At 34.6% G+C, this 26832-nt stretch overlaps 1 protein-coding gene across 6 annotated transcripts in view; it reads right to left on the bottom strand.

Moving 5' to 3' along the window:
• Positions 1 to 108: 108 nt before the first annotated feature.
• Positions 109 to 26832, bottom strand: part of LOC145680524 (uncharacterized) — a 250580-nt gene continuing 223856 nt past the window's right edge. For all 6 annotated transcript variants that reach the window (XM_081751131.1, XM_081751132.1, XM_081751135.1 and 3 more), the window contains 4 exons: positions 24798 to 24916; positions 20964 to 21140; positions 12645 to 12773; positions 109 to 5672 (listed from right to left, as the gene is read on the bottom strand). In XM_081751131.1, the coding sequence (XP_081607257.1) occupies positions 5424 to 5672; positions 12645 to 12773; positions 20964 to 21140; positions 24798 to 24916 (674 nt within the window). In that variant the 3' untranslated portion in view covers positions 109 to 5423. The remainder of the gene's footprint in view (positions 5673 to 12644; positions 12774 to 20963; positions 21141 to 24797; positions 24917 to 26832) is intronic.

Here is a 26832-nt window from a genome sequence, read left to right as displayed (position 1 = left end):
TAGACACACACCAGATACAGGAAATTCAGTTGAAATTACAAACAACATTGCAGTCATTAAAAGTGACTAGAACAAGTAAGTTCAAGAAGTATCAAGGCACAAAAAATGATAATTGAAACACAGTTGATTTTATTTAATTTTAGTTTTCTTCGATTTTGAGCAGTTGACAAACCAATATTACAACCTTGTTTAGAAAGAAATAAGACATACATTCACAAATGTGTGTGTGTACCTTCACACGGTTTCACTTAAGCACCTTATTTTCTGCTTCTTCAAGATAAAAACGACTTTTTTTTTCTCATTTTGAATGCTTACAGTGAAACATTCCATGTCGTCGTTGGAAACAATAGTTTTGGCTTCGTTTTTTCTTCTTTGTCATATAAATCACCAAATGCGTGATTCTATTTTACCAGATACGAGTAGTATCAGTATTTTTTGTTGCAGAAAAATTATTCACTATTTTACCTGTTACTCTCAAATCAACAAAAAATTTATGAGCTAGTACTTTTGATACATGACTGAAAGAAACTTTTAAAAAGAACTTCTTTGAAAAAAATCTTTCCACGATACCTCACAACTGAACGTTGCGCAGTAAAATTAATTTGTACATAGTAGAAAGCGAGGACTTGACGTAAATGTTTACTTTAACTTTCAGCAGTTTTACCGATTAGTGTTTGCTAGTATAATTGTAGTCAAAAGTAACTTTGAATTCAACACGACTTCAAGGAACTTTTGATCGAAACCACACTGTTAGGTCTCTAACAGTAAAGAAATTTCTCCTAATTTGAAGACCACTTGGTTATATGTTTCATATAGGTAACATTCAGGTAATCAATTGTACTTTATTATAAGGAAATCTTGCAAGAGAGAACTATGAATTCTGGACATTAGATTCTTTTTATTAGTTTTGTTTAAATAACAGTTTCACTGCTTTATAATGACCCCTAAGGAACGTTTCTAGCGCCGTATTAATGAGAAAGATCGCTTATATAAAGTAGATTCTCCTTTCATTATAATCAATATCCCCGGCTGCCAATTGATTGGTCCTCAGGGTTCATAAAATTGAAACGCATTACAACCCTGCTTTCCAAGTTGTAAGTACACATTTAAACTAGAGATTTTCGTTGGCTTTTTATTCTTTGATAATATCATTCAGTACACATTCTTGTCATCATTAGCCATTATTATTTTGTTCAATTATAAATCTTGAACACAGACTTCTATGCACAAAATAAACAATATCACTTCAAGTCTTTCAAGGTCCTTAGCGCCATTTCTCCAATTGACCTTAAGCATATTGACAGAAAAACATACACTAAAAAGATTCAACACAAATTACAATTGAAAAAAATAAAATAAAACTTAACATAACTATTTTCCTTTCTTTTAGAAAATATCCGGATCTTTAATTTTAAATTGTGAAGAAAATATGAGGTGTTTATGTATATCAATTCAGAAAATACTACAATTAAATTAGTCTATTGTACTTGTAAACATTACGTTACAACTCCACTTAAAAGCAAACATACAATACTTTAAACACAAAAATTAATACCATATTGTTTTTAAACGAAAAGTTTAAAATAGCAATGTGAAAAGAACAAATTTATAAAAAAAAAAATAATAAAAAATGCTACTAATATTTAACAAAATGGAAACAATAACGTGTTAGGATAACATTTGGAAAAGAACAGAATACGTAATGCTCAACATTTCACAATAGCACAGAGCTGCCATAATGTGATTGAAATGCCTCCAATCAAGCCACGACCTCTGACAGATAATTGTAATTACATATTGTAGTTATGACCTTACATAATTTGCTACAACTCATCAAATTAAACTTTATGTTCTTCAGACAACATTTTCAAAATATACTTTTGTGAAACATTAAACGTGTTTTATTTTATTATTTTTAATCATTAATATTGATAAAAGTAAAAAAAAAAAAAAAAAAAAAAAAATTACACTAAAACATTTCTCTGAAGAAAATCTGTCGGGAAGCAACTGTCGAAAACAATTACGAGAGTGGATATTTTACTCGGAAGAACCACATGTTCAAAAATGTTATACTTGAACTTTTAAGTATGTCCACTAAAGTCATATATATGTTGGGCGTGCATTGAAGAAAGAAAGAAAACCAATACGTATTTATATAGTTCTTGACTCAATTTTCTGTATAGCACATAAAAATGACAAATTATTTTGTGCATGGCATTTTTTAACTGCACAATGTTATAACTAATTGTAAATTATGTACATAGAGAACTTAGTTACCATTATACGTACTACGACACTTTCATCTAAATATAATTCGAGAATATTAAGAGAAAAATGCCTCAAAATGAATAATGTAAAAAGCTGCCGACGTATGATATATATTCTGAACTTAAGGTTGGTACCTGGTTAGCTCATTTTTGAAGCAGCATCTTTCAAAACCAAAATCAAAACTTGTTTAAATTCAACAAATTATTCCTCAAGTTCAACCAGGCAGAATTTTATACCAGAGCAGCAAATACGCAAATAATGAGGCTCTTGCCCGAACAAATACTCGTTAGAAAAAAAAAAAATAGCGATAAAATTTCTTCCTTATATGAAATATATACAACAAACTTCAAAACTTCAATTAAGGTTTTTGTTTTTTGTTAAAAAAAATGTACTTTTATACATTACTTGTAAGTTAGAAATATATCCTCATATGTACATATACATTACACTCAAATGTGTGTTTCGAAATGCATATGATGGCTCATTGCAAAACCGTTTTGTGTTCCAACTCGTACTTCATGCATAAATTGAACTGCAACTATTTACAAATATTTTTAAGACTGACTCCAAAACATTTAATAAGAAAAAAAAAGTTACGAAAAAGGACAAAGTATAAACTAGAAATCTCTGAAAGTTGGAAGACACTGTTAAAACAATAACAGAAAATTACTCCAAGTATTATCTTGAGAAGCAACAGAATTCTGAAACAAGCTTTGGTGTAGCAATCAGACTTTAAATACTATTATTAATTACTACTTCTACATATCTCATACTAACAAATATTGACAAACATATCACAGGATTCATCAAACCCTTCAATAAAAATGGCGAACCAACAAACATAAAAAAGAAATATCTCTGGAGATTCTTCTCCATATCTCATTTCTTAATAATAAATCAGCTAACAAAATCATTTAATTTATATGTAGGAATAAGTCCTTCAAAGGAATGGCACATGTCCGTTTCAATTCTTATCCATGAAACGACTGTTCCACTACAGTTTATATCTTAAACTTAGCTCTAGAATTATTACTGTCTGTATTACAAAATAAGGCGTCTTTCCGTTTAAATAATGTGTGCACAATCTTCCAAAAGCAGAAAGTTAAGTAAATCCGATGTTCACCCTCTATTTAACCAGTAAGCCTATATGGCTTTAATTAAGCAGTGTGAAAATGTACGAAAATAATTTGCAACTATTCATCTAGCTTGAACTTTACCTGTGTAATCTTAAAACAATCGATTCCAATCCTCAACCTTACATTTTTTCTTAAAAAAGGAAAACTTTAAATTTAATATATGGTTAAAAGTAGAAGATCAATTCTTTGAGACAAAATTTGAAAAATTACTTTCAAGTAAATAATTTGATGTTGAAAATTGAGTAAAATTTTTATTGCAGTACTAAATAATAGTTTTTCCATTGTGAATAATAAGGAGAAATGATATTTGATGGTGAAATAATGTCATGAGTATCTCACTGTACAAAGTAATGAATGACGATATAAAATTATTTGATCAAAATTATTGCCTTTGGTACCTCGCTACCAGCCAGTCTTGTTGCCAGTTAAGTTGCCATTCTGCATGATGGGACGTAAACTCAAATTTCAAGACGACAATTTTCAATTGTTTTCAATACAAATGTGACTGAATACAGTAAATAAATTATTCAGGCAAAACTGAAGAACAAGATACTAGTACAGAGTACTCGATATGAAGAATATTGGGGTGAAGAATATTGCATTAAGTGAAGGTAATGTTATACGTTACTGATATTAGTGAAGTTATAATAAATGAAAATTTATTTTGCATTATCTGTCTGTGTATGGCACTTAAGATTAGATCCAGAATGTCATAACGCCTAATATTTGCCTGAAAAATTGTCCCAAATAATTTAGGCAATGACGCAGAGATGAATTTGTTGATCTTGAAATAAATTGTGTTTCAGTTTGAAAACAGGTACAGTAATAAAGTATTAATACTTTTAGGACCTGGGAAATTTAAATCCGAATTTGCATTGGATTCTCGTGTAAGTAATTATTTATGAAATATATTAAAAGATTTATATGTGAACTGGAACGAAGGCAGTTCATTATTATTCCCAGGGTGCAATTCGAGATTTAGATTCCGCTCTCTTATGCATTATCTATGTAGCTAGATAACAAACCTCCTTATTTTGCAGCTCTGCTGTTTCTCCAGTTTCGTATTCGCGAACAAATTTATCAGAAATGATTCGTATATTTATATGGCCAATGATGTATGTATATAAAACGAAATATATATGTGACAGTAACGGCTACCAGATTAAACATGAGAGAGAGAGAGAGAAAGAGAGAGAGAGAGAGAGAGATGAAAAACTACGTATAGTGTTTTATTACAGCATGTGCTTTCGGTTATCTACAACAACTTAAGTTTCAAAAGTAATTTATATACTCATAGCTACCTCAAGTATTTACTGGCTATTTAAAATTAACGTGAGTTTACTTAAGAAATAACATATTTGAACACAATTTCTACTTATCGCTGAAAATACTGATTAGTGTGACAGATTATTTTTATTTCAAATAAAAACACTCATATACATAGAATATACAACAAATGCTAGAAGGAGAAAAATCTTCAAAATATAAATGAGACTAGATTGGCATAGAAATATAAGAGCGAATACGTTTGAGTATTTTCGTTTTCAGGGAGTTTTGATTTGTTTTCAGTATGTATATAATTGTCATCAATATACAACTGTAATACTATTGAAATCCCTTTTTCTTAATAAAATTAAAGGGAAAAAAAGAAAATTTAATAAATATATCGTATATACACTTTTTAAAATAATATTTGATCCTTAAATTATTATTGCAAGGTATATTAATATTTTTGAAGATTAAATCGCGTTAACCAACAAAACGCCACCTTACTTGTTTATAAGTATAAATGAAAAAATACTTCCCTTCCAACTGTTAAAAAAAAGAATGAAAATCAAGTGAAATCAAAGTTAGAATGAAGCTTGTTTTCCTGTATTCAAATAAAAATGTTTAATATTTGTTTATCCTTTCGAAGATGACATTCTAGAACCTTCCAATACTTTTATTTAAAGCTGTTCCTGACAATTCATTTTTTTAAAAAAAGGATGTTGTTGCAACGAAAGTAAAAATGATAATTTGTTATTTGACCTCGATGCTCTGCTGATCTGTTTGTCGTCTGGGATGATAATACATTACAGCAGCTGCCGGAAGCTGCCACTTGGCGGCGTGCAGTTCGATCAGTTGTAACAATGTCTTTTTACTGGAAGCGTACACACTAGCATTAAGGAAAGCATCCCGAACACCTCCCAATAGCTGATCCATTCGTGATGGAATTTCTTCTTCCAAATCTCGACCAATCGATGTCATGACAAAGAAAAGGCACTCCGTCTGAAAAAAGGAAATGAACAAAATATAAACTTTGTAAGTAGTATGTATGTCATGGTCAGAAATGTGTGTTACTATTAGGAGTATGTCATGTCATCGTTAGAAGAAAAGAAAAGCACTTTTTTTTTTTTTTTTTACATTTATATAAATACATAAATAAATAAACCGTTCCAACAGAATAAAATTATCAATACTATTGGCAACGAACTTTTCAGCCCCATGAAAATTCGATTTTCTCGAAAACTTTGCATGAGAATATCAGTTTCTTCAGTTTGATGGTTCATTCTATTTGTTCTGCTCATCTATCGATTGATGGATGGCTCATCTTTGTACAATATCACAGTTAAATAAAAATTTAAATTTAAGAGTTACTCGTAAATTTAGGTTATATATATATATATATATATATATATATATATATATATATATATATATATATATATATATATATATATATATAGAGAGAGAGAGAGAGAGAGAGAGAGAGAGAGAGAGGTAGATAGATAGATAGATAGATAGATACAAAGTGTCTCAAAAGTCCCCTGACACAGGGTAACTCTGTTATTATCAGAGTTACAACAAAATGTAAGAGAAAAAACATCTCAAATGTGATGTTTTCAATCTAAAGTGAAGGAATTCTTTTTCAATCGGACGAGCCATATTGTACACTCTTTATGCGCCCAATGTTAAACGAAAATGCAACGTTTCCATTTACCTGGACCCACAACTCACACTGATCCAGAATCAAATTCTAGGTGGCCAAAAACGAAAAAAAAAAAAAAGAAAGAAAAAAGAAAAAAAAAGAAATGCAACTCTTAGGCGCAATTTGTGCTAGAAGTGTTTCTTTATTATATACCTGAATAATTCTGTACATTTTTTAAGTTTTCTTATCTTCGCCGGATGGCGCCACTGTCGCTGAAAGAAAGAGCAACGGATGACGCGTTCGCTTAGTCATGATTTTCATAGTTGTTGTGACTGTGGCTTGTCGTTTACGAGTCGAATGTCGAATGTAAGCCTTTTGCGATTTTCTTTAGTTAATAAGTTCCTAAAGCTTATAATTTGTGTAATCAGTTTGCTTTTTTGTCAAGTTGCTTTAAAGGGTGGCAGAGTGATGTAAACATATAGTGTTTTTGTTTACATTTCGTAATTATCAGACTGAGTGCCTATTTCTAAAAAAAGTGCCTATTTCTGCCAAAAGGTTTCGACCTTTTCATATTGTTTTGTCAATATTAAGTGCAGTGAAGTGGGTTTCGTTGCCGCCGTGCGCCACCGGTATCAGATAAATGAAAAAAAAATGCAGCCTATAGGTGAAAACGGTTGAGGAAAATGATATGTAATCGACTTTGTATGATTATTGTTTAAAACTGTATGACATAAATCTTTTTTTTTTTTTTTTATCATGGAAGAAGTTATTACTTTTAAGACTCTTTTTGAGCAGTGGAGGAACCAAACTAACCCACAGGGGCCTGCTACAACAGCCACAAGGGATTATCTTTTCACCTATATACAAAATTTGAACACAGGTGTAATCGACGAAGAACTTTTAACATCAAAAGTAGCTAACTTTTGTGCAACACTACACAAATATTGGAAAGCAGCAGATCACAGCACAAACAAATTTGTAGTGAAACATTCGGAGTGGCTAGAAACAAAATTCGAGATAATGTTGCAGCGTGTCCTGGAAGACCTTCAAAGAGTTTCCAGGAAAGTAGTGAGCGCTCGAAAAGGCGAAAAATACAAAAATTGAAAGGTGATGTGTCAGTTGAAGAGGCGACTACCTTGTCAATGTCTTATCTACGAGACGAGGGAAAGCGAGCAGCCGCTGATTTATTAAAAGATGTGTTGCAAGGTTCGCCTACGAGACCTATAAAAATCAGAAGAGCATACAAAGCATGGATAGGTCAACCGAAGTGACTCAATACACAGATTACCAAGCCCTGGTATTGGTGATGGATGGTAAGTTGTCAAAGCATAGCTACATCCCATTACGAAAAGGGGGCATAGAACATAATTTGAAAAATTTTTACCCTCCATACAACAAAATAGTGGAAGCAAAAAATCGGTGCTATCCGGAAGGGATTGAAGTGAGTCTACAAAGAGCCAGAATTCCTCTTCAAAAGTTGTTAGATCACACTGCCGTAAGGCTTATAAAAATAGCAGACTGGACAAGAGTGGAAGAGCTCCCACATTTAGAATTAAAGAAAGTGGTTTTAACTGTAAAATATGGCTGCGACGGTAGCTCAGGACACAGCGAATACATGTATGTACCTCCAAAAAAATGTACATTCTAATGAACTCCCGCCAGACGATAAAGGCAAACCTCTGGCAGCCGACACGATGGGACAAAAGGAGAAAGGAAAAGGTGGAAAAATACGACCACATGCACCAGAAGAAACTCCTGAAGCAGCACAAGACCAAGATGAAGCACTGGATATCGACGATGAATATGAAGAAGGTGACTCTAAAACTTCAAGTCTGTAAAGTGGAAATCTGTTTTTATTTTCTATGGTCCCTTTAAAACTTGAGGGTACTTTAAGTAATGAAGAAAAGCAGGTCATCTGGATCAATGATAGGCCACCGTCAACAAAGTTGTGCCGTCCTATAAAATTTATATATGTTAAAGAAACTGCCGAAGTGATTAAAAACCAAGTGAATCAAATGAAAGCAGAAGTAAATGATTTGTGTGCTTTTCAAGTGTATGTAGAATTCCAAAATAATCCTACTTTAGTTGAATATAAGGTCCTTTTCACTATGATAGACGAAAAAATTATAAATGCATTGACAAACACGGGGAGTCAAATATGTTATATTCATAAATGCACACCGAAAGAGAGGAATGATTTACAAAATTTTAAAAAGTTTAATATTAATCCTGAAACCTTAGAGTATGGTTTATCTCCTCTTCACAGATGGATTAAATTTTTAGATTTAGTGTTAAAAGTTTCGTATATATATATATATATATATATATATATATATATATATAAAAAAAAGAAGTTTCGACAATAAGAGGAGCTACTGAAGCTCAGCGACAGGAAATGAAGATGATCAAAAAAGAAATTCAGACCTGATTCCGGAATGAAACAGGGCTACACATAGATAAGGTGCTAGCAGGAAAAGTCGGGACTTCTAATACCGGCAACGTTGCCCGACGTTTTTTTCATAATGCTGAACAGTCTTCAGATATAACAGGATTTGATGAAGACTTGATTCGAAGATTTGGAAACATAATGATTGCAATTTCAAGTGGAGAGGTTATCAATGGAGAAGCCTTCGCTAAATACACAGAGGAAACGACAAGGAGATTTGTCAGTCTATACGTGTGGTACAGAATGCCTGTTAGCGTTCACAGATTTTAATGCAGTTATTAAAAGCGCCATCTTTCCGATAGGTATGTTATCGGAAGAAGCTCAGGAATCTTGCAATAAAAAGTACAAACAGTTTCGTATGCATCATACTCGAAAAGATTCATGCATGCATACCACGCATGCATACCAGATTTAGTTCATCGGTTACTCGTGGATTCGGATCCAGTAATAACCACCCTTAGGAGAGCAACAAGAAATAAGCGTACAACTCTACCGGAGGAGGTTAAAGCTCTGCTATTGCTCCCGAAAGAGTCAGACACGAGAACAGTAGGAGATAGCAGTGAGGGTGAAGAACTATGAACAATCTGAGGACGAAGAAAATATTTTGGACGGCTGAATAGACGATGATTTATGTGATATATTTTTTCTTAGTTAAAATTCTTTAGTGATCTTTATTATCTCATTTTAGAATAAATTATCTTACTTCAAATTGTTTGTTTACTTTCTGAAACTTATTGTTGCAGTTTCCAGTAATATTTATTTATTTTCAATAACAACTCATATTCAAGGAACCATATAGTTAATTTTACGAATATGTCCGCCATCTTGGATCCGCCATTTTGAAATTTAAACAAACAAAACTGTTATCAGATTTGAAATCAGCGACCCCGAAAATCCCCCGACACTCACACTTGAGCGATAGACGGAAATGTTTCATTGTCCGCCATCTTGATTTTTTAACAAAACTTTATCAGATTTAAAATCAGCGACCCTGAAAACCCCTCTGTAGCAATTTTTAGCCACCAGCTATTTGAAATGAATTTTGGCCACCTAGAATTTGATTCTGGACCAGTGTGCAACGTAAGGGAATGAAGTTACTGTTTGAAATAGGGGCTGGCCATCGACATGTTAGCGTAAAAAACAGTAACTTCATTCACTTATGTTGTGGATCCAGGAAAATGACAACTTTGCATTTTCATTTAACATTGGGGGCATAAAGAATGTATAGCCCGAACGGCTCTAATGAAATCAGGGGGACAAATGATAGAAGATTAATTTCAAGACCAATTCAAGTACCAAATCATGATGAGGGGCTTGTCCGTTATTTTTTTTTAAAAATAAATAGATAAATAAAAAAAAATTAAAAAATAAAAACTAGATTGAAAACATATTTGGAGATGATTTTTCCTCTTACATTTTGTTGTAACACTAATCATAACAGAGTTACCCTATATCAGGGGACAAAGGAAATGGAAATGAATGAGAACAGAATCTCGAAAGAGAGGAAGAGAAATGGTGATTAATAAATAATAATGCGACATCAAAACAAGAAACTTTGAAAGACTATAAGGAAATGTATTACGAAAGATGTAAAAAAAAAAAAAAAAAAAAAAATCAACAGCAACTTCTTAATATATGCAAGAATGGCAAAATTACTAAAAAGTGCCTAGAAATACATATTGTGCAGCAAGTTATATACATGTAACGAAACGAAAGTGAAAGAAAGCGAAGAAGAAGAGAGGCCAGATATGCCCTCGTGTTGCAAGAAGAGATTGAATAGCTATAGGATGCTGCACGAAACGTGGGAAAACATCACAAGATACTGTTACATTAGACACAGAAGCGAAAAGAAAACTTTATACAAAATCTCTATTGAGTAGTCGAATTCTCGAGATGTAGAGAAGTGTCATTATCATGTTGCTGGATAAGAAAGGACATCAGGATTTCTTACAGACCTGTATAAAGTGTTTACAAAAGTAACAGCATTCGGATTACAAAAACAGACTTTGCCAAACCAAGGGTTACAACACAGTGTGTGCTCTATAATTTGTCTCGTGATGATGCATCTGTCTTTTTAAGTGAGTCCTCAATGACTGATGCGTTCTCATAGATTGTAACGGTAGACGGTCCACCTGACCATGGCTGATTTTGGATGCTGCAATCACACCAACAAAACCTCTGAAACTATCGATATACATTACTTCGATTCATTGTGTTGCCTCACAGACTGGCAACAGCTTACTGTGAATTGATGTTGCTGAGCTACTTCCGGATTTGTAGAGGAATTCGATCACTGCACGTTGGTGTAGTAGGATGTCACATTGATGATCTATGGTGGATTCCCAGCAACAACAAGAAATAAAAATTAAGTATCAGATTGGTGGTAAAAAATCCATGATTCTACCTACAAAATTTCATTTTTCTAGTGCTTCCACTAACAAGCTACAATGGATTGTGCTTTAACTTTTGTATTAATCAAAAATTCAACCAACAGTTGATCTGTAATCTGAGTCGTCCTAGCACAACGGAAGTTGTGGTGTAGTCCAAGTGGTCTGAGTGGTTTAGCACCGACATCAAGAATGATAGAATGAATGACTGTTTTATGAGCGGACTGGATGGCGTAGTGGTTAACGCATCAGCACGGTTCGTCGAATACCTGGCTCCGATTGCCGGCTCAGTCGTGCACCTTTTATTCACTCTTTGTATAGCAACTTACGAAGCATTTGCTTGACACAGAAAGAACGTAGTTTTCAGCAAGTTACTAAAAAGTGTTTAAATTGTCCAATTTATTAATTAGTTATTAAAATTAAGGGTACGAACAGCATGGATTAGAAATGCAACAAAGCCAGCGTTTTTGATAAGGAGGGTTTCTTCCCATAAAAAAGTTGGATTTTTGGGAAGACAGGAAGGAAAAACGGAAATTTTCGCTTTTATGACTTTTCAGGACTTCCTTATTCAAATACTACTTTTGTTTCCTTGTAGTGGATTCTACAATTATGAAAGTACGTTTACAACATTCCACCATTTATGGGTCTTATGTTCAGTTCAAAGCTGGTTGTCTCGATTAGTTTTCAAACTGGTACTGCAGTTGTTACCTGCAAATGTTGTTTCTTATCATCACAGTCTTCCTTAGCTTCAAAACGTAAGTGTGGGACGTTAAAACTTACAAAGGACAGCAAAACTTCTCCATAACATCGGCTGGAATATAGTTAATACCTCGAACAGAAAAGATATTACTCACATATTTGTTAACTGTACCTATGGGATATATATTTAATACTCGAGAGAGCATACATAATTCACTTTTTATGCTTCTATAGAGAGATAAATGCAATAATTTTATTAAGAATATGTGAAAGGACTATCCAATTTTCAAGGAACTGAAACTCTTCTCAACCTTATGATGTATTTTTAAAAAATGCCACGTTTAAGAAAAGGGACACCATACACAGGAAGAAATTCACTTACATCTTAACATCCTAGCAGCGCAGTTGATGATACTGACGAAGTTGCCTGAGAGCTTCGAAACCGATACGAGGTAAGGTATTATTTCTACTATTTCTTATATACCCTTATTTTAGATATATTATGGTCGAAACTCAAATTCATTGAAATATCTGTCGAGTAAAACAGCATATTTGCTGGCAATTACAATATATTATAATAATTAGAATATATTACAATATGAATGACATGCTTTAAAAAAATCTCCCTGTATCCACAACCATACATCTCTCTAACAAATTCCTAATTTTACAGTGTGTTCCTTTCGACTTTGGACAATAGTAGCAACACTTACATATTCACATAATTTATATTCTGGAAGTGAGATACTATAATTTTTTAAGGTTCAGGAATTATATTTATGTGTGTACCAAATACTTACTTCACTGAGGGAGTTGACAGACGGAAGTTTCAAACAGACTTGGCAACATTCGTGGAGAAGGGAGAGAAGGACAAGTCCTGGACGTACTCCTTCGTATTTGGTTGTCAGCTCAAGTTGTCGACGTTTCAACTGCAAATCAACAAGCAAGCATACAATCACTCATGTACAGTTTAATTCGGACAACATTAGAGAACAAATAACATTTTTAAAGACGGCACCAACAATTTTTCTCTTCATGACCACTACAAAATGTGATGGCATTATTATTTCTATATATTCCTCAATTTTTCTTCATGCTTCTTTAATCAAATTCCTTCACCCACAATTTCAGTAAGAATACTTTTCTTAATACGATTTATATTCACAGTTAATTACGTACAAATCCAATTTTGAATATGAATACCCCATCTGTATAAGCAATTCGATGCTTGTCTGAAATCTGTAATTGATAGCATGATAATTTAGTAGCACAACAACATGAGCTACGGCAATATTTGCATTAAAAAAAGTAAATTTGAATTATAACACTTTTTAGCCCTTTAATGGTTTAACAAAAGTTTGAGTAAATTGTATATATATATATTGTAATGCCCCATGTGGTATTGTGTACAAACAACTCTTCACCTTTATGTTTATAAACATCACCACATGATTTTACGAGAGGATACTATACACCACGTGGATCCACTACGACCTGCAGACGACGGACTTCTGGCTCCTCCCACGAAGCAGCAGCGCCACCACCATCTACGGACTCTATAAATTCGATGGTCGACAGCGGACCTGTACCAGTTCTCTGGTGTCCTCCTACTGTTTGTTTCGGAACATTAGGAGTAACCTAACCCCAGGCCTCTAGTCTGCTTCGGGACTCTTGGCTTTTCCTTTCTCCTGGCTTTGCCTGCTTCGGGGCTCTGTTGGGAATCCTAACCTCAGCCGCTTAGCCTGTTCCGGGGCTCTGTTGAGAATCCTAACCTCAGTCGCTTAGCCTGTTTCGGGGCTCTGTAACCACCTAACCAACCCACTGCTTGCCACGGAGCATGGGCATCCCTAACGGCACTCTGCCTAGCCTGCTTTGGGGCTTTGTGGAGATCCTGTCTGCGACCTCACGGTCAAAGACTACCCGTATCTAACCTTACAAGCATATAGAAATTATCTTTGTAGTATTTTTTGTAAAATACTGTTTTAGTGGAATTTTATAATAAAAGCCGGTAGTGGGAGTCGATTCCGGACACACATTTTATTAACACGCTCTACCTACAACCTATATGGGACAGAGTTTTACAATATATATATATATATATGTTGACGAAGGGATGAAGATATGAACACAATGAACAACCACTACAGAAATTGATTTAAATAATATAAAGGGTGATACAGAAATGTGTCACAATATTTTGGGAACAGATTCATCACATTAAAATAAGAAAGAAAAAAAGTTCACATGGACCTGTGCTCAAAAGTGGATAGTTTCACAGTTATAGGATGCCGAAAACGATGTGAAATAAGTGAACTTTAAAAAGTTCATGGCTCCACTACCATGGGACTTGTCGTAGTCGAGTCAAGACATCACTGAGGAACTGGCATATGAACTATCCAAACATCAATCTTTCAGAACCTCCGGTACTTGCACAATCATTTTTAGAGAGGCTGTTTGAGAGTACTTGATCACTCTTCACGTACCTCTCTAAAAATGGGTGTGCAAGTACTGGAGCATTCTTAAATATGGATATTTGGTTAGTTCACATACCAGTTCCTCAGTGATGTGTTGACCCGACTACGACAGGTCCCATGGTAGCGGAGCTATGAACTTTTAAATTTCAGTTATTTCACGTTTTCGGCACCCTATAACTCTGAAACTATCCACTCTTCAGCACAAGTCCATATGAACTTTTATTTTTTTATTTCGATTCAAGAATGTCCCGAAAATATTGTAACTTTATGTAACACCCTGTATAACATACTATACGATCTTCAATGAATATGATGACAGAAATTATATAGTGATAATTTGAAAACATGAACTGAACAACTTACCCCCATTCCTGTTGTAAAGTAAGCCAATCAAAAAATAAATAAATAAATAAATAAATAAATAAATAAATAAAAAAATAAAGTATACTGATTTATATTGACATGCAGAAATACACTTACTAAGGCCCAACTACAAATAAATTTAACTCCCCCGTATTGCTAATATATCCAAACTTTCGACCAGCTCCAATAGTTTTGTTTATGAACAGGAAAATATAATCTTCAGACTTCAGGAGTACTTCAGACTATGTGCTTTTCAAGACAACCAAACTATTGATATTATGATCTTCACTAAATACCGCCCACCTTTAAACCTGACTAATGATCTGCTGTTTATACCAGAATACCATTCTAGTGAGGTTATTTCATAAGTTCTCATTTTAAAAAATTTCGGTTATATACTTAAATATAAGACAGAATTAGTTTAACAGGATTGCATTTGCAACCCTATCTTATTTTGTTATTCGAGCATAATTATAAAATTTATTACACCTTAGGAGAATTCCCAGCATTTTCATCAAATTCGCTCAAAACTTATGTCTAAGAGGAATGAAAATAAGAGTTCATTCAGCTTAATAAGTTTATTATGTAACATTATAGGTGTAAGTATATCAATCGAAAACGACACATTGGAATAGCAATGTCAATACTAATAGTAATAGTTATAGTTATAATATATAGTATATTTATAGTCATACAATATAATTCAGATACAAAAGACAGAGCGTTCATCTAAGGAAATACTTAAACTAGAGAAAAGACATAAAGCTGTAATCTCAGGAAATACACATATTTCTCTTAAATTAGAGAAAGAAAACACAGTGTTTATCTAAGAAAATATACATGCATCCATTGGAGAAAAAAAAGTTAAAACGATCTTCAGGAAACCGTTATATAGACTGATACAGATAGTACATACCACCCTGACAGTATACAATATACGAGAAGTAAAGACAACAACAACGGGATAAGAGCGAACATAATAACGCTTAATGGTTAATAGATTCTTCTGAAAAAGAAACATAGATGATTGCACCCTCGAATATAAACTATCGTCGTCAAATATGTCGCCAAATCATATTTATAAATATTCGTGTGGCTTCATATCTTGGGTGTTCTAGAAATGGTGCCCATGCACTACAGAGCACCATTCTACAAGTCAAAATAAAGCGAAAAATATATGTAATTATATATCTTTCAGGTCCTCGTCTAGAGATGCGAATTGCAAAAAAGTGGCAACTTCACAGATAAAGAACTATAGTTACATCACAGTTAAAGTCGATAAGACGCTGAGAGTAGCACCATTTATTAGCGTAACAATCGATGTAACCGCTTGATGGATTCGTAGAGCAATGCTAATGTTTCCAAGTTAATCTACAACGTTGCCATATAGTGAAATTTTAATTCCCCATAACATTATATAGCATTTTTTCTTTATTTTGACCAGAAGAATAGCGCTCTATTGTTTATGGGGGCCATTTTTAAAACACCCGGTATTTTTATATTATATTCGTTATACATCAACATCATCATTCATAACATATTATTCATATCAAATAGCAAGGTTATTATGTAAATTGAATGTATTATTCGAATTATACTTAATCTATTCCCACTAAGTAACTGCATAGACATTCGATTATTTCTCGTGCTTGTAATATCCCTAGTAGCAAGAAAGCTTTCGACCAGTTGGCGCGTGCTGGGCTTTTGGCTTTCTACGCTTGCACTTGAAACGCATGCTTTTGTACAATCTGTCTTTTGTTGTACTTGCAAGCGATGCTTTAGACCCTTCGCAGAGCGTTATAGCATCACTGATAGTTCATTGGCTATTGACTTGACTCGACTTGTAAAACGTTTGCGTCAAGCTTGAATGGAACACTGAATGCAAGGTTGCCTCCATGTAACTTTCTTACTGGCCTCCAGCTTGCCGCATGCTTGCACGTTTCACAATCAAGCCGGATACAAGCTTGCCGACTTCCAATGCAAGCTTACAGCAAGCGGTTTGCAAGTTGTATCTCCTACTAGGGATTGTTCTAAAAAAGTCTACGTACGAAACTGAATAAATGTCGTTTAGCGGCAGTTGTATTGCATGTTATGTGAAGCTTACATATGGGAAGATATACATAATTAATAAACTCTGCTAAAGACAGTAAAGAGGATCACATCTAGTAGTTTCAATTTCGATCGGTAGATGTCAACCGCTGGAGAATGTTTGCTGCCATCTAACGGCGCAATGTGTAACTTCTAATATTCCACGATTAAACACCTTTGTTTCAGTAGCACAAAATGGAATATGGATAGCGACCGCTAAAATTACCGTTACCCATCAAGATGTTAACGAATTGACTTTATTAACGATCTCGGTTGAGAAACCGTTCTAAATATCTACTGCAACAAACAAAATATGAAAATTCGCTCTCTTTAAAATTGTGAACAGGTCTTCTCGGGCTAGCAGCCAGGTAAATACTGTTATATCTTGCGACGTTTCGAGGGCTGACATCGTCCTCATCTTCAGGCGAATATGATGGTGCAATGGAGTGTAGGGAATATATATACTCATGTATGTATGATTGGACTCTTCTGATTGGTGGTTGAAATGGCGGCTTCTGATTGGTGCTTGAAATGGCGGGATATGATTGGTGTCCATGTTTTACTCAGTTGGAATCCTGTGTCTCTGTTAAGGTTCGTTTTTTCTTGTATGATTGCAACGGCTTCGTTTATCCTCCTGTCCCAAACTCTTGAGCATTTTGCTATTATTTCGGCATCTGTGAATAAAATCTTATGTTGCAGTTTGATGCTATGTTCAGCCAGTCAGGATTTTTCTGGTTGGTTTAGCCTGATGTAACTGTTGTGTTCTTTGCATCTGGCTTCAATGGTTCGTCCTGTTTGTCCAATATATGACTTACCACATTCACATGGAATGCGGTAAACTCCAGGAGTTCGGAGGCCCAGGTCGTCTTTGGTTGATCGTATTAAGTTCTTTATTTTTGCTGGAGGCTTGTGTATTGTCCTGATGTTGTACCTGGCAAATAGTCTGCTGAGCTTTTCAGAAGTGTTCCCGGTGTATGGGAGGCAGATTGTGTTCTTCCGTTCTTCATTCACAGTTTCTTCTGCACTTTTGTCCTTGTTGTCAGTGTCCTTCGTTTTGGTCCTTTTCAGGGCCATATTTATATCTCGCATTGAATATCCATTCTGTAGCATGGCGCTGCGAAGGTGATTAAGTTCCTCTATTAAACAATCCTTGTCGGAGATGGAGAATGCTCTATGTGCTAAAGTGTTGAGAACTCCAAGACGTTGAGCTTTGTGATGGAAACTGTTTGCGTTCAGATATAAATCTGTATGTGTTGGTTTCCTGTATACCCTATGGCCTAGGCTGCCATCTGGTCTTCTGTATATCATGATGTCAAGAAATGGTAGACGTCCATCTTGTTCAACTTCCATTGTCAATTTAATATTCGGATGCTGGTTATTGAGACGCTGCAGGAATTCCTTTAAGGAGTTGCGTCCATGTGGCCAGATGGTGAAGGTGTCATAAACATATCTGTAGAAGTGTGTGGGTGCAAGTGGTGCTTTCTTCAGTGCTTTATGTTCAAAGTGCTCCATATAAAAATTGGCTACTGCAGGTGAGAGTGGAGAACCCATGGCGCCGCCGTCTGTTTGCTCATAGTACTGACCACGGTATAGGAAGAAGGTTGAAGTGAGAACATGTTGAAAGAGATCCAATATCTCAGGCCGGAAGTGTTTCCCAAGAAGTAGTATTGTATCCTTGACCGGAACTCTGGTAAACAATGATACCACGTCGAAACTCACCATAAGATCTGTGGAAGAAATCTTCATCGTCTTCAGGCTTTTTACAAACTCTGTTGAGTTTTTCACATGGTGTTCACACTTGCCCACGTACGATTGGAGTAATGTTGTAAGATACTTAGCCAAAGGGTAGGTTGGGCTTCCTATTGCACTAACAATTGGTCTCAGAGGTATCCCTGCTTTATGTATTTTTGGTAAGCCATATAGTCTCGGAGGTATGCTGCAGTGTGGTGTAAGTTGTTTGCGTGTATCTTCGTCCAGTCCCGACTTCTTTAGTAGTGAGGCTGTTCTTTCTACTGCAGACGTTGGATCTCGCGACAAGGTGGTATATGCTGGATCTCGAAGTAACTGTGAAATCTTCTCTTGATAGACATCTGTGGGAAGCACTACAGTGATGTTTCCTTTGTCAGCTGGTAGAATAGTGATACTTGCGTCTTCTTTTAATGCTCTAAGTGCGGTCCATTCGGCTTTGCTAATGTTTGGTCTGGGCATGACGGCTCTTTTCAGGACCACGCTGGCTTCCTGACGTATTTCTTCTGCTGTATCGTTGGGAAGAGCGCTAACTGCTTGTTCTATGCTGGCAATAATGTCTATGGCCAGAATTTTCTTCGGTGTGATGGCAAAATTTAGCCCTTTCTTCAGTAAACTGGTAGTGTTTTCATCCAAAGGTACATTGGTGAGATTTACGACCACTTTCTCAGCTTTGATTCCGTGTTTGGTTGGTGTGGATGGTTTTAGTCGATTGAATTTCTTAATTTGTTTAGTCGTCGTTTTGGGGCGTGAGATATCGGCCAACGCTGTTGAAGACATGTCGATTCATTCCCAATCTATTGGTGAGAGACAGCCGGCTAGTTCCACGCACGCTTGCATGATCCAAATAATTTAGTTGAATAAGATGTGCATTTAGATTATTCAAATCAAGATCATCGCAAATAATATGAAGTGACTGATTGGGGGGAACATCTTTCAGGACCCTTATGATTTTAGTAAGCCATTTCAATAAAATAAACTCAATTTCTCTCAATGCAATAGTCTCCTAAATTTATCAGTTTTTTAAACATATATTACCCGATTTCTTAAGAAAAATAAACTACACTCCAACAGGAATTTACAAGAAATATCAGGATAAAATATTCTGTAATATTCTCCATTACACCAGTTTTGCCTATTACATACTATAATTAAAATTCCGAGAATGGCCTGAAGCAAGGAGATGCAATGAGAAGATGCGCCATTATTATTCAACTTTGTTTTGGAGTACGCATTACGGAAATCAAAGATAGTAACCAGGGCCTCGAGTTGAATGGTATTCACCACGTTATGGCATATGCTGATGATGTAAATCTGATAGAGGATGATAAGAGAATAACTGAAAGAAATGCAGAGGTTCTACTAAAAGCTTGCAGGGATTGGATTTAGAAATAAATGCAGAGGAAATAAATACATGGAAATTACCCGGAAACGTAATACTGCAAATTATGGATACGTCAAAATATCAAATATTACTTTTGACACAGTGGATACTTTTAAATATCTAGGATCAATATTAACAAACCAAAACCATATTCACTTAAAAATTAAATGTCAACTGAAAGCAGTGAATTCGTGTTATTATTAAGTTCAAAATATTTTGTCTTCGCGAATTCTGTCAAGGAATTTAAATATGTAAAATGATAATCACGCCTATTGTGAAGTATAGCTGCAAAACGGCCGCTTACGCTAAGGGTAAAACGCAGACAAAGTATTTGAGAACAAAATCCTAAGGTGAATGAATATTCGGACCCAAGAAAATCGAGAATGGGGAATAGTGGAAACATCAAAACGAGAAACTGTATAATGTATACTGTTTATTAAACATTGTTAGTGTCATCAAGTCTAGCAGGTTTAGGTCGGCAGGTCATGTAACGAGGATTAAAGAAAGTAGGAACAGTTTCTAAATTTTAACTGAAAATCCAATTGGAAAACGACCATTGGAAGACCTAAGTGCACATGGGAGGACAATATTAAGATGGATCTTGAAGAAATAGGAATACAAAGTAGAAACTGGATCCAGTTGGCTAAGGACAGAAGTCAATGGAGAGCTTTTGTGAACGCGGCACTGAACCTCCGGGTTCCATAAGCCACAGAGTTAATTAGTTATATATTCATTTTCAATGTCAATTAGTTAGACTACTATTATATCACGTTTAGCCTTCCCACTTATTGATTAGATGTTTATTTATTTATTTATTTATTTATTCGTTAATTTTCTTTCCAGTATTGAGGCAATATGAGATGTAAATCTACAGTTCAACTTGGGATTTATACGACTATCATGTGAATTTCCACCGCGAATCGAACCCACGATTACATATATATACAATGTTAATTAAATTTCCGAGAAAGGATTTTGGACATTGCTTATGATTAAATTCATTTATATATTATTGAAATTTGTTTTCATATATAACATGTCTTTCTTAGTACTGCGGAACTTACCTGGCAATACATTTCGTTAAGGAAAGTCATATACGCAACCCAGCGGGGGTAATGTGGTGGGAAGTTGGCATAGTGGGTAGAATTTGGTGGCTGAGCACGAAGTAGCCGATTCCTCTCTTGATACCATTCCATACACGTATTTATTAAACTCTCTAAAAATGTTTCTTTCTTCTCCTTCTGCAATTAAAAAAACAATTGCAATATAAATATAACAGTCAAACAATCTTCACACTAGAGAATAAAAAGGACTTTGTAATGATGAACCTCATCGGGGAGAAAACACAGACCAAGAGTAAGTAAATAAAAACTTGCATGAAACAATATAATTTTACTGAATGTTTTGACATACATTTGGAGAATCAGCACACACACAAATATTTCAAACAAACTGGAAACACTAATTTTCACAATCTAAACCCATCGTGAGAATTAGTTGATCGAAGTACCATTCTCATAAAGAAACTCCAGTTTTTAAGCAAACTTAGATTGGTAATCTAATCCTTACGAACAATTTTATTGATAATTTAATCCTTACGAACAATTTTATTGGTAATTTAATCCTTACGAACAATTTGATTGGTAATTTAATCCTTATGAACAATTTTATTGATAATTTAATCCTTACCAACAATTTTATCATAGCATCCGATGATGTAGAACCTTAGGGGACACCGTGGTCTAGTGGTTAAAGCGTTGGACTCATGTCCGCGTTCGGTGCTTTTCGGCCGGTTTCGATTCCCGGCCGATGCTTCCCAATTTTCGGCGTCTAACGTCGTGAGGCAAACTGGGGAGTCACGTGAAAACAAGACGTGACTGCCACTAGGTCTAGAAAACTTCTCATGCGCCAGTTAAGGACAGGGTGTTGCAACGCCTGACCACGTGCTCGCCGCTAAGCTAGACGTAATTCAGTCGGTCGCTAACAGATGGTGCTGGAGCAAGCTTAGGCTCACAAAATGAAGTGTTTCGCCAAGTGGTTTGGTTTGGACGTAGAAACTTATCTGTAGAAGGAGAGTGGTTTGATATTGTTTTAGATACAGTGAATTTATGAGTAATTTCCATAGGAATTACTTTTCCTAATTTATCCTACCTTACTCAAGACCGAACTTCCCTTATTCACCATCTTCCAATCGTTCGTAAGAAATACACTACACGTATCTATCAAGCATAACATCCGGTGGAGTAAAATAAGGACAAAACACAAGCGATACACTCAACATGAAAGCCAGAAAATGGTTCAGATTTTCCCTTCAGAAATATCAGAGTTCGATTATTAAAGAGATTATAATTCTTGTAGAATAAATAACATTACCATTGAGTGAATTTTAATACTGTATTAACTTTAAGATCGGTTTCCCAAAACTGCAAAAATTTCGTAAAACAGTTTGAACATAATCTTAAAGTTTATACTAAGTATATTCTATAACAAGTGTCCAATCAGACGAATTTAAAGAAAAGTAAGGACATATAATTAGAATTGAAGCTTGGTGTCTTCCAATTGATAGCAAGAATTATAAATGTAAAGTATGTTAACCTAATGTCAAGAGTAAATAATTGTATTTGGAATTAGAGGATAATTTTGAATAAAATGTTGTATGATAGAAATCTACTCTTTCAACATTTAACCTTCAAGTAAGAATAACATGACGAAGTGTTTTATTATGCTCACCACCTAGATAACAAATGGAAATACTAATGACTAACTTCTTTTATTTATTTTGTATTGTATTATTGGTATATTAATTTGCAATGAAATCAATAATTACATTATGTAAACCAGATATTTAGCGTTGAACAATCTTTAAAGCCTCTTCAAAAGTAAGTTCCTGGTGACAACTGTTCTAGAAATAGTATTTTTTTGTCAAAGTACTGTACGTATAGTATAAACTCTGAAACCTATTAACTTGGGCACTCGAGTAACTTAGCCTCATTCTAATAGACTTGTTTTTCCTACAAGACTTGTATTATTTCTTACTCTGTAAATGGTCATCTAACTTGGAAATTGGCCGCATGAAAGCAACGTTATTAATGTTAAAATTAACCACTTTTACACTAAGTTTGACACCTACGTCAAGTTCAGTTAGGAACACTTTCTGACCTGTGAGCATATTTTATTGTTGCATGTTTCGGAAGGTTATAAACACAAGGGAGAAAAGGGGAAAACGTGTCCATCAAAAGTAGTTTTTTTTTTTTTTTTTTTTTTATGTACAGCAGAAAGTGGTATTGTTTATTGCTTTTACGTCTATGATTGGCGAACATAATGAAAAGATTGGGGTCACTAACGCTTCTCATTCATATTCTACGTTGCAAGATATTTGGTGGTTCAATCCAGATGAATTTATTGAGCTATGGGTATCCTTTGTTTTCGACATGTCCAAATCATTTTCTTTCCGAGGTTTGACGCCTCATCGTCAGTTGCGATGGAGCGAAAGTTAGAGCAGCGGTACGCCATATGCCATCAAATTTTGCATCAAACTGGGAAAATCAGCGACCGAAACCAAGGACATGCTTACGCAGACCTACAAGGAGGATACCATGAGCCGCACAATCACCCTGTAAAAAGAAGGCCAGAATGTCGAAATCGAAAGTGAAATCGATGTTGATTGCATTTTTTGACCGTCGTGGCATTGTCCATAAGGAGTTTGTACCTCCTGGACAGACGTGGAAGTGCTCACACGGCTGCGAAATCGGATCACACGCGTGCGACCAAACCTGGTGGGGAAATGGAAGCTCCACCATGTCAAAGCGCCGTGCCATGGCGCGTGGATTGTGAGGGATCTCCTGACCAAATTCGGCGTTTCCACGTTGCCTCACTCCCCTACAGCCCTGATGTGGCACCGCCGGACTCCTTGTTTCCCCGTATCAAGAGGCAGCTCAAGGGGCATTGTTTCGACTCGGTGGAAGCGGTCCAAGCGGCGACGACGAGGGCGCTGAACGGCATCCCGGAGGACGACTTCCAGAAGGCCTTCGCGACCTGGAAGGCTCGCTACCAGATGTGTGTGAATGCCCAAGGGGCCTATTTTGAAAAGTATGAAGTCGATGTACAAAAATGTTCAATATTTAAAAAAAAAAAAAAAATCAGTCCTACTACTTCTGGATACGACCCTGTACGTCCCACGGATATGTCGGCTAGGCTAAAGGAGATGGTGATGATGAGAAATGAAGGAAATGGTGGAATGAAGAAAATGGGAGGAAACGCGAGAACCCCGAGAAAACCCACGCACACGGTGTTTATCCACCACAAAGTTCACTTGGCGCAAGCTGGGATCGAACCAAAGATCCCATGCACCAAAAGTGAACGCTCTATCACTGAGCCATCGCGGCCCTTATGTGTTATGTTTTGAGTACTTCCTAGAACTGACCATCTTATCTGGCTAGACCGTCGTAAGTGGAAAGAAGAAAAGAATAAAGAATGTGCCGTAACATTTTGTAGGTAAAACATGCCGAAATCACAGTATTTAAAATAGTGTGCGAATGATAACTTACTATTTATATTTATGACATATGGTGTTCGTATATTGTATGCATAATTTTTACTATAGGTTACTTATAAACTACAAACTAATACGTAGATAATAGTTATCTACTGCATTAGGTAATGCTTACATTATAATGAGGTGTTTTTTATAATAAAATACGGTACTCGGAAAAACGTTTCCGTGTATAATTTAGTCTACCATACCTGCACAAGCAGAGCTCTACAATATTTATTTAAAAGAAAACAGTATTAAAAGTTTAAAAGAAAATGTGTGTGGATTTGCATGACATGTGAGTAATTTTGTATAGCGCTTACATATATTTTACATTATTACTAATGGTCAACTTAAATCTACTTACTTCAATAATGCTAATGCAAAGTTTGGCCGCGGGTTCAGCATGTTGTGATGTTTCCACTAGTTTATTGAAGATCTGCTGAACAAGGTCCATCAGAGTTCTACCTGAAAGATTATTGGGATCTGGAAAAGAAATTAAATAAATTTGAATATCTCATTTTTAAAAAATAGGTAAAACAGGCTGTTCACTATAGAGGCATTTTGAGAGATTTATTTATGTACTTTTTTTTCGAAACGTATGGATATCACTCAGTGTATCAGAACAACAACAACAACAACAAAAGTATGCGTCGTATCTCCTATCCGTAACATTATCTTTTCGACGGTAGTACTTATACTTAACGATGCAGAGTACCTGCGCCATCTTTTGTTTTTTAGCTAACCGATTTAAATGAGAAATTATTTTTCTGCTTTCTTTAAAATTAACTAGAATATTCATGGTTCAATGTTCCTGATTAGTTCTTCGAATTCATTTGAATTTTCCTTACTTCCTGAAAATTATTTCTTTGTATATCTAATTTGAACATTTGATAATGAAGTTTATATTAAACATATATATAACTTGATTCGGGGTAACTTATTAGTGTAAACGAACCAAACCCGAGTCTAATTCGGCAATACTGTAATCAACCCAACAACACCAATAAATATTGTATTCATCTTGAAATAGTAAGTTTACATAAAGATTTATTTGCCATGTATTTCGCACACCAACCCTTTTTTTCTACTAACTAATACACACATCTTTTAAAAATGCATTAAAGCTCATAGGAAACTCGAAATTGCTATATATAGGTTTAGCAGCAAAACTGTTGTAATTCCAATTTATTTCCAAGAAAACAGCAGAATAATTCCCTATATATATCAATGGGCTAAAAAAACAAAGATAGTGTAGATAAAAAGAACATCGTTTAGTACTAAATACCCAAACTTAAATTAGAAAAAAAAGCCAAAACTTCATATAAATAACAGCGAAACTTATTAGAAAAATAGCCAACCTTAATAGAACAATAGCCAACTTTATAGAAAAATTAGCTAAATAATAGAAAAATATCTAAACTTAATAGAAAAATAGCCAAACTTAAAAATAGGAAGATAGCCAAATTTAATAGAAAAATAGGCAAATGAAAAAATAGCTAAACTTAAATTAGAAAAACAACACAGAGACTCATAAATATGTACTACATTAAGAAAACATCGAATATTTACATTGATTATATTAAAGATATTTATCCTATATCTTTTTTTCTCAGACTCAAAATTCCTTTAACTTGACTGTTAACTAAAACTACTTTTCTTGTAAATAGGTTCATTAATCTCAGCACTTTTTGCCCCTACTACAGTATCAGGCATACAAACAATAATAGAAACAGAGTTATAGGAATGTAGTCTTTACGAAATACGACGCATAAAAATTCAAATCTACATTTTCGTTTACACATCATATTTAGTTGTTTTTCAGTTGATAAAAAATATTACGAAATCCCTGTAACCCACTTAAAAACTCTCCAATTTAATTTACAGGAGCAGGAAAAAAAATAGGTAAATTTCTCCTCTCGAAATCGCTTAAAATTTTCAAACGCAAAATACTTCTTTCTTCATATATCAAAGCTAACTTACCTTATATTGTAATAATTAACTTATATATTAACTTGTTTTTTATTGCGTAATTATTTTTTGAGAAAAAATACATGAGTGTACCAAAAATATTTAAAAAAAAAATAAAAAAAATATAGCTGATAAATGTTCAAGATTGCACAACAGATCAATTTAATTTGATGGTGTCAACACTGAGAAAGTTCAGCTGAACTGGCAACATATAGTACTTAGCATATTTTGGCTCGTAGAACTGAATTTAAACGGAACACCGGTAACACACATGTTACACTTGAAATTCATGGTAACAAAAAAGATGTAATTAAATTAAATTACTGGCTACAAAATTCTCTACAACAACCCGTACGAGCACTATAGAAGAAGTAAAACGAACTAACCTATTAAGCTTAAATTTAATGACAAAAAGTAACTATTAAACTTGT

Source organism: Thermobia domestica, chromosome 3 (assembly GCF_964235325.1).
Source record: "Thermobia domestica chromosome 3, izTheDome1.hap1.1, whole genome shotgun sequence".
Lineage (NCBI taxonomy): Eukaryota > Metazoa > Arthropoda > Insecta > Zygentoma > Lepismatidae > Thermobia > Thermobia domestica.
The sequence above is the reverse complement of the archived record's forward strand: the minus strand, read 5'-3'. Positions and strand labels throughout refer to the sequence as shown.